Source organism: Coenobita brevimanus, chromosome 49 (assembly GCF_032717465.1).
Source record: "Coenobita brevimanus isolate Jiangsu-jjx chromosome 49, ASM3271746v2, whole genome shotgun sequence".
Classification (NCBI taxonomy): domain Eukaryota; kingdom Metazoa; phylum Arthropoda; class Malacostraca; order Decapoda; family Coenobitidae; genus Coenobita; species Coenobita brevimanus.
The window spans coordinates 22,019,644-22,029,791 of NC_137002.1; the positions used below are offsets into that span (position 1 = coordinate 22,019,644).

Genomic DNA, 10,148 nt, shown 5'->3' on the forward strand with positions numbered 1-10,148 from the left:
CCGATGGACTATATTAAGCACTGCCTTCTGGCCGTGTCAAATGTATAAGCCATTAAAAATTTCAGCCCCTTAACTTAGGTGGTTCTTGAGTTTTAGGTTCACTTTTTTTTTCTGATCCTATCGGGGTTCAGCTGGAAGGATCAGGATGATATCTGATCAGATGAAGCGGCCAACCAGTACTATAATATGGTACAAAATGAAGGCTGTAACTCCAACGGTATGCGAATGGCAGCGACTTAGATCTTCCCTAGAATAATAATAATATTGACAAAAGCAAGAAAACTTCCCACAGGGATGAGGAAAGTTTTATTAATAACAATGGCATGGACAACAAGAAAGGGAAGAGAAAGACGAAGACGACGACGATGATGGTGATGATGATGATAACGATGGATTGATGATGACTGATGGTTATGACAATTATCATAATTGATGACGATGATGATAAGTGATGATAATGATGATGATGATGATGATAACTGATGATTATGATGATGATGATGTTACAGGTAGTCTACGTGGCCAGGAACCCCAAGGACGTGATGGTATCCTTCTACCACTACGCACGTGTGATCAGGAGTGCAAACTATCAAGGATCACTCGAGAAGTTTGCCAGGCAAATTATGAAAGGCGACTGTAAGCAGAGAATATAGTACAGAGATTATGGTACAGAGATTATAGTGCAGATTACATTAGTGATTACAGAGATTATAGTACACAGATTACAGTACAGAGATACAGTACACAGATTATAGTACACAGATTACAGTACAGAGATACAGTACACAGATTATAGTACTCCTTAACTCCGGGTGACATGTTCTCTAATTTATTTTTTCTTCTATCATGGTGACGTGCTCTCTAATTTTCCATTGCTTCTATCAGGGTGACGTGCTGTCTAATTTGCCTCTGCTCCTATCAGGGTGACGTGCTGTCTAATTTACCCTTGCTTCTATCAGGGTGACGTGCTGTCTAATTTGTCTCTGCTCCTATCAGGGTGACGTGCTGTCTAATTTACCCTTGCTTCTATCAGGGTGACGTGCTGTCTAATTTGCCTCTGCTCCTATCAGGGTGGCGTGCTGTCTAATTTGCCTCTGCTTCTATCAGGGTGACGTGCTCTCTAATTTGTCTCTGCTCCTATCAGGGTGGCGTGCTGTCTAATTTGCCTCTGCTTCTATCAGGGTGACGTGCTCTCTAATTTACCCTTGCTTCTATCAGGGTGACGTGCTCTCTAATTTACCCTTACTTCTATCAGGGTGACGTACTCTCTAATTTACTCTTACTTCTGTGAGACGACGTTAGTTAACTTCAGAAAGGACTCGCATACTGAAGGGGTTAATTTAGGATGCATTTAACTCATCCTATTCCAAACCTCTTTCCTAACCTGAAATAAAATCATAAGGTGATAACAATAAATACATTTTTAAAGGCGTTCCTTGGATGAATGGATTAGAAGAGGTGTTATCCATTGGGTTTGGGAGGTCTCCCCCCCCCAAAACCCCCTCAGACTCTCTGCCCTTACTAGCCCCTCATATGAAGTTTCTAATTATTTAATGTGCAACACTGTGCTGTATACTTTGTGGGAGCTTACAAAGAACCCAGTTATCATTATGTATAAAATAATAGGAATATGTGAAATTTTTAGTAGCCTGGGATCAGATTTTCAGACAATTACGATAGATTTCTTTGTTACGAGGAAAATTATTCACATAAGGAGGTTTACACAATATCACGTCTCTAGTTCTTCTTTCAAAAACCATTCTAAGTTAATTCTAAGCTACGACAGGGAATCAACCGTGAGTTCAAGAATCAGAAGAATCACATCCCTGTTTCGTTATTCAGCTCAGTGATCAAATTACCATGGATGATAACTTTTCACCAACTTTCAGGGGAGAGATTAAAGGTATTACATTTGAGTACTATACTGTGATGATAAGTACATATAGTGTAATACATTATTCTGTACAACGCAAAGCGTAAATGTTCTTTTTTAAAAGTGAAGGAGAAACACTGCAAATTCTCCTCTTCATACATTTATATTGCCTTATCATTTTAATCTCAATTGATAAGCACTTCGTTTTAAGAGCTAATAATATGATCACATAAGATTATCTGCGAATTGTGGGCGACTCAAATTTTATTTCTTTTGTGTTCTCAGTTCTCAGGTCTGTGTTCAGCCAAAGGAGTAATTTCAATATAAACATTCACCTTAAGAGTACACAGAGCTTTTAGTACAGTAGTGACGTACGGCGTAGAGCCAACACAAATTTTAAACACTGAACACCGCCCTCCCCAGAATAGACTCGGCCACCCTCCTTCCCCCCTTCCCCCTTCCCCTCCCCCTCCCCCTCCCCATCCCTCCCCTGGTGTAAAGATCTCGGTACAGCCGGGAGCAAAAAGTTCGTCAAGAATCTTCTGTCTTGCCTTCCATATTTCTCCTTCCTTCCCAAACAACAGACAGTATCCCTTCTCTTCATACTCATATATTACGTGCTTCATATTACAGTCCAGTCTTAATACTTCATTTAACAGCTTCCACTGACACATCAAGCAGAGCAGTGTCGGCCAACTCTTGGTCATGGCTGTATATCACGGGGGTTGGCAATTTTAATATCAAAGACGATTTTCGTGATGTAAAAAGAAAGAAGAAAAATCCGACCATGATTTCACCAATGGTGTACTTGTATTTGTTTCAAGTATGTGTGTGTATGTATGTATGTATGTATGTGTTTGTATGTATGGGTACGGATGTATGTACCGGGTATGCATTCATTTATTTTCTGTCTTCGTGGAACTAGTGTTATACTGTCCGTAATAATTTACTGTATGGATGTATGTACAAGTATATGTTTGTATGCATGTATTTATGTACGTTTGTTTGTATGTATTTATGTATCTATTTATTAATTATCATATTGCATTATCTGTCCTGGTGGTACTAGTCCGGTTCTGCCCGTACTGGCCGCACGTGCTACAAGCCTGGAGGCAGAGTGACAACCCCAACCTTTACTTCACCACCTACGAGGACATGAAGGACGACATCATGGGGCAGCTGCGGAACATCAACAAATTCCTCGGCAAAAACTTGACGGAAGAACAACTCAAGAAGGTGAGTAGGAGACACTCGTGCGGTTAGGAGGCTTACTGAACGCCTCTTCCTTACCGGTTTATTCCTGATTCTGCTCCGTTCCTATAGTCTTGTGCATTATTCATGCAACCTACGTCGATGTCAAAAAGATTAAAAGCAAAGAAGAGGATATTAATGGATAGCTTAGAAAATAAATCGTTGAGGAAGATGTGCTAAGATGCCTCCTTACCCGACGAAAACACCGGACTATATTACTAAAAACTGAGTCCGCCAAGGTGTAAGGAAGCCACTTATGACTGACGGTCACTGATGGAACACGTGTAGTTGTTAGGTGGGATTAGCCTGCATCCCACATTATACAGTGTTGTCAGCAACCATAGGCAAATCTCAAAGTTCTACCATTATCACTCTCTCTCTCTCTCTCTCTCTCTCTCTCTCTCTCTCTCTCTCTCTCTCTCTCTCTCTCTCTCTCTCTCTCTCTCCACATGACAGTCAAGGGATTGCTTCTGGCTGGCGTTGTAACTGGTTTTGTACACTTGTTAACACACCTTCCTTCGCGATGTATTCACAACACAACACCTCAGCATCATCTTACAACCTACTGATGTCAACGATATTAACAGATACGAAAAACATACACAAGAATTTTATACCATACTCGCCCAGATACATCGCTCAGGAATAAATGCTACGAAGCTTGATACTTCTCCCATCTACGTAATTTCTTTTTGGGTGTCTCTGGATCATACCTCACCCCAACCTTGGACCGGGAAAAAAAATAAGAATGAAGACTATGATAATAATAATGATGATGATGATGATGAGGAGGAGGAGGAGGATTAGGGTGGTGATGGTAGTGGCGATGATGATGATCATGGTGATATCATCACCATCATCATCGTTATGTTTAATGTCATTTTTGTTATTGTTGCTTGAAAGGGTACAGCAGGGAAGAAAGGTTGCTGGTTCTTTGAAAGCAGTGATAAGAAACAGGGATGTGAGCATGGAAGTGAAAAAGTTACTACATGACAGTATTGTGATACCAACCCTAACGTATGGAAGTGAAGCTTGGACGTTGTTGGAAGGACACAAGTCAAGAGTGAGAGCAGTGAAAATGAGTTATTTAAGAGGAGCCTGTGGAGTCACATGGAGAGACAGGCTGACGAATGAGGATATAAAGGAGCGTTGTGGTGTGGATGTGGATGTGATAGGAAGTGTTATGAGGAACACACTGAGGTGGTTTGGTCATGTGGAGAGGATGGAGGGTGAAAGACTGACGAAGAGAGTGTATGTGAGTGAGGTGGAGGGAGGAAGAGGGAGGGGGAGGCCGAGGATGAGATGGAGGGATGGGGTGGAGAGGTATATGAGAGAGGGGGGTGTGAGTTGGGAGCAGGGCAATGAAATGGCGGGGGACAGGACGACGTGGAGGTGATTTGTTTGTGGCCACCCCAAACGGGATTGAGGCGTCTGGCAATAGATAGATAGATAGATAGATTATTATTATCATTATTATTACTATTAATTATTATTATTATTATCATTATTATTATTATATGACTGAAGCATATGCACTGTGTGAGGACAGGAGTGAGTGAGAGAAAGACAGATTTTGGGATGAGCTGGATGACGTAGTGGGAGAAATGCCCAGGAGCTACAAGGTGATCGTGATGGGGATTATGAATGGAAGAGTAGGCACTGGTCCTGAGGATGACATAATGTGTTGTTATGGAGTACCTGGACAAAATGATAATGGGAAGTGACTAAAGGGTATGTGTCAGGAGAGGAGGTTGTGCATTTGTAACTCGTATTTCAAACACAAAACATGCACATGAATATACATGGTGTAGAGGAAATGGGGATCGTGTTGAAAGAAGCCTGATTGATTATATGCTCGTAGAGAGGTCGATGATGGGAATGGTTGCTGATACGAGGGCCGTGAGAGGACGATGTGAAGGTCTGTCAGATCATATGATTGTGGTATGCAAGATCAAGGTGAGAGGAGTGAGGTGGATCAGGAGAGAAAGGAGCAGTCAGGGAGAACGACTGAAAGTTGAGAAGCTGAGGATCAAAGAAATGGCAGATGATTACAGGACCAAAAGAGAGGAGTTAGAATCAGTGAACTGGAATGAAATGGATCTGGACAGCAGGGGGAATGTATATAGGGATTGCTTAGTTAGGAATGCCAAAGTGGTGTGTGGTGTGGCAAGTGTAACTACAAAGTAGAAAGGTACGGCATGATGGGATGAGGGGTTAAGAGAGTGGTGGAGGAAAAGAGGAAGAAGTGGCTAAAGTGGTTACAGGACAGGGGTTCAGTTGAAATAAGAATTGAGTATAGTGAGAGCAAGAAGCACGTAAAGAGACTAGTGAAGAGGAAAAAGAAGGAGGTAAATGATGATCTGGGAAGACAAATGAATGCGAACTACTCTGAAAATAGGAAGTTATTCTGGAAAGGGGTGAGGCAAAGTAGAAGTAAAAGCAGAAGGAAATGTGATGGTGTGAAGGATGCAGGTGGTAGATTATTAACCCATGGGGATAAAGTAAGGACCAGATGGAAAGAATATTTTGAAAACCTGATGAATGGGAATAAAGAGAGCAGATCGGCTGTAAACATTATTGGTTTTGGGAGTGTGCAGAGAAGGAATACAGTGCCCGGAGACGTGACACTCGCACAGGTGAAAAGTGCTGTGAAACGGCTGAAAAATGGGAAAGCAGCTGGGGTTGATGAGGTGTATGCAGAGATGCTTAAGTGTAATGGAGAGAGTGGAATGAAGTGCTTGTTGGAGATATGTAAGAAGACATGGATGAGTGAAACTGTGCCTGCTGAGTGGAGAAATGCTGTGATTGTACAAAGGTGAGCGAGGTGAGTGCAAGAATTATCGTGGCAGAAGTTTATTGAGTGTGGTAGGGAAGGAACATGGAAGAATTATTATAGAGAAAGTAAGAGAGATATCAGAAGTCCTAGTGAGTGATGAACAGGGTGGCTTTAGGAGTGGCAGAGGATGTGTGGACCAAGTATTTGCAGTGAGACAGAGAGCAGAGAAGGCTTGTGAGGACATAGATCTGGAAAAAGCATACGACAAAGTAGACAGAGAGGGATTTTGTATAGTTTTGCGAATGTACAGTGTAGATGGTAAGCTGCTAGGTGCTGTCAAGAGATTTTATGATGGTAGCGAAGCGTGTGTAAGGGTTAATGGGCATCTAAGTGACTGGTTCACGATCGTGTGGGCGTGCAACAAGGTTGTGTGATGTCCTCATGGTTCTTCAATATATATATATGGATGGGGTGATGAGAGAAGTAAAAACACGAGTAATGGAGAGAGGGATGGCTTTGGTAATGAATGGTGATATGTCTCAAATTTGTTGTATGCTGATGATGCAGTATTGCTGGCAAGTAACAAGAACTTGGTAGGCTAGTGCAGATTTTTGTTGATGTCTGTGAGCGTCGTGCCTTGAGAGTAAATTTAGAAAAGAGTAAAGTGATGGTTACTGAGAGAAAAAGTAACTCCCGGTGTGATCTTACAGTGAATGGAGAGAGACTGGAATTGGTGAGAGAGTTCAAGTACATGGGCACAGTAATAGAAAAGAGAGGAAAATGTGCGAGAGAAGTTGTAAGTAGAGTACACAAGGAAGAAAGGTAGCTGGTGGAATGAAGGCCTTGATAAGAAACAGAGGCCTGAGTGTTGCAGCTGCACGAGGCTTACATGAAGGTGTGTTAGTGCCAACTTTGACATATGGGTGTGAGACTATGATGTGATGTGGAAATGAAAAGTCAAGAGTAAGAGCAGTGGAGATGGGACTGCTGAGGAATGTATGTGGAGTACAGAGAGTGGATAGGATATGAAATAATGTGATTCGTGAAAGGTGTGGAGTGAGGAAGTCTGTGGACACCAAAATCGAAGAGAGTGTACTAAGATGGTATGGTCATGTGGAGAGAAAGGATAACAATAGAGTGGTGAAAAAGGTATATCTAAGCGAATTTGAAGGAGAAAGGAGGCAAGGAAGGCCAAGGAGAAGGTGGAGAGATATGGTGGACTAGTGTGTGAGGAAGAGAGGTTTGGAAGTCGTTGAGGCTAGGGAACTGACAAGAGATCGAGCTGGCTGGATGAATGTTGTGAGGAGAAGTGTATGATCAGGGATTTTTGGCACTCCTTTTTAACGTGGTAACGTCCGGATTGACTCAATCTGATACGTTTATGTGAAGCTACAGAACGTGATTAATGGTTTTGGCGTATCCGATAGAGCCAGGATTCCGGGGGCTTGAATGATGAGTGAATGGAAGCGTGGCGAATTTGACTGGGCAAGTTTGGGCTGTCTGGACATTGCTACTCCTCACCCTGCCCTTGGATGGGAAATGAGGTCCGGAAGATGATGATGATGATGATGATGACGATGATGATGAAGATGATGATGATGATGATGATGATGATGATGATTATCACTTATTATTATTATTATTATTATTATTATTATTGTTGTTGTTGTTATCATTATTATTGCCATTCTTATCATTTTTTCTGTTATTATTATTATTATTATTATTATTATTATTATTATTATTTAGAAACTACTGCATTCCACAGATTGCCGAGTTCACCAGCTTCTCGTCTATGAAAACCCGCGGGGAACCGATTGACAAACCGTTCTTCAACGAGGATCTGTGGAAGAAGCAGGGTGGCATGTTTAGGAAAGGTGAGAGAGAGAGAGAGAGAGAGAGAGAGAGAGAGAAATATGAACACTTTTTCTCTTTATTCTAGGGATAAAGGGTGACTGGAAGAACCACTTCTCTCCAGAACTGAACCAAGAGATGGACCAATGGATCAGGGACAACGTGAAGGACACTGGCCTTAATTCCAAGTTTGGGAATTAGTGAGCTAATTGCATAGAGGTGTATTGAGTGACTACTGAGCTTTGGTAACACCCATTCCATAGCTGTTTATTCTGCACAATTTAATTCATTGTCCACCTCTGTATAACTGATGCAAACTTTGTCAATATTAAGGTGAAATAAAGAACACACAAGGCAATGTTAAGGTTTGATATGCATAATCCATCGCTAAGGAAGAGATGCTACCAAGCCTCCTTTGCCACATAAGATATGGGCCTCACTAAGATGCAAGTTTTAGTGTATTCTTACTACCTCCAGACGATTTTATTCAGTTTAGGAGAGCATCGTAGCAGCGAGGAGGTTAATGAAGCTGTATCCAACCCCTCCACTTCGACAGGTCTCTGCTAAGCCTAATGAAATCGTCTGAAGCTGGCAAGAATTAAACGATGAGGGGCTGCTGGAGACTGAAGGTGCCAAACTACACCACGCTGATACCCATGTACAGTTTTTCCCTTCTCTTATATAGTTTTTTTTTTTCTTTCTTTTTCCTTTTCCTTAGGTACCAGCCAACAGCATGCCCAACATTTTCTTTTCTCACTGCACACTTTCGCTTCATCTATGTGAGAAAAGAAGTCTTGATGATGATTATGATGATGATGATTTAGCCTTAGTTCCTTGATAACAATCTATGCGTTAAGGTAGGTTTTGCGCCTTTTTTCTTCTGATATAACTCTGGACTGCTTCGCTTCGACATTATCCCTATAATGGCCATGGCTGCCAGATTTGTCGGCAGTTTTATGGTGTAAGTTAAAAGACAAAGAACTTTAGATATACAGTACTGATTGCTATCCCGATGCCACATCAACCAAAAGGCGCTGGAGGGGGACGCCTTCACGTGGTGGCACTGGTTTAATCAAGTGGCTCCACTGGTCGGTTATGTAAAAGTTCCTCAGCTCCTTCTCTATCCCCCGAAAGATGGATGATGGACTGCAGAGAACAATTTCAGCCTGCAGTCCACAGGGTTCACGTCCAGCTGAGTCCTGGGCCACAACAATAACAACAACGTCGGCCTAATACAGTCTGTATGTTTTCATCTGACACAAACGGCCACTTCCACAGCTTGAAGATTATATCATGGTTATGTGATATCAGATGAGCTTTAGTTATGAGGAGAGAATAAGCCTCCTTGATTACTAGTCAAATTTATCCTCCAGTCTGATTACACCTGGCCCATCAGGTGAACACAAACCAACTATAGCATGCAGACATTTAAGCTGTGACTATATTACATACGGATGTCACACACTGTGGCACTGTAATGTTCATGTGATGCACAAAGCACTCTGTATATAGATCACTATACTGTGTAACATGTAAATACTGTAATGTTCATCTGCCGCACAATACACTCTGTATATAGATCACTATACTGTGTAACATGTAAATACAAATACCAGTATAGTCTCAACACTGAAGTTTTATTATTATTATCATTACCATTATACCGATGCTTTAATTCTGGCACTAGCAGGGGTACCCGGCGTTGCCCAGGTATATAGCTATGCATACCAACAGATCCCCAGACCCGCAGAGCACACCCCCTTAGCATGGGCAGCCCACGGGGGTCATGCCCTACCTAAAACCTGATTCAGGAGGAGTTATACCACTTGGCAGTGTTGTTTTCCTTGCTAAAAATCTATCATACCACCACTACCATCACGGCCACTATAATTCCTACCACTGTCACCACTTCCACTATTATAGCTACCACTGTCATCACTGCATTCCTCATCTTCCCCCACTATAATCACTACATTCATCTTCCCCCACTATCATCACTACCACTCTCACCACAACCGCTACTTCCGTTATCACTACCACTGTCATCACTACATTCCTCATCATCCCCCACTATAATCACTACATTCATCTTCTCTCCACTATCATCACTACCACTCTCACCACTACTACTATTATTGCTACCAGTATCATCGCTACATTTCTCATCTTCCCCTCACTATCATCACTACCACTCTCACTACTACCGGTAATTCCATTATCACTACCACTAACATCACTGCATTCCTCATCTGCCCCACACGATCATCATTACCACTGTCACCACTACCGGTACAACTATTATCACTACCACTATCATCACTACATTCCTCATCATCCCCTCACTATCATCACTTCTACTATCACCGCTACTATTACTATCGCTACAACTATCAT

The 10,148-nt window shown here is 42.0% G+C and overlaps 1 protein-coding gene across 1 annotated transcript in view; it reads left to right on the top strand.

Annotated features, from left to right (window-relative positions):
* LOC145399553 (sulfotransferase 1E1-like) overlaps positions 1–7,955 on the top strand; it is a 14,554-nt gene extending 6,599 nt beyond the window's left edge. The window contains exons 4-7 of the mRNA XM_080272150.1: positions 510–636; positions 2,943–3,109; positions 7,669–7,777; positions 7,843–7,955. Coding sequence (XP_080128276.1) covers positions 510–636; positions 2,943–3,109; positions 7,669–7,777; positions 7,843–7,955 — 516 coding nt within the window. The remainder of the gene's footprint in view (positions 1–509; positions 637–2,942; positions 3,110–7,668; positions 7,778–7,842) is intronic.
* Positions 7,956–10,148: the final 2,193 nt, after the last annotated feature.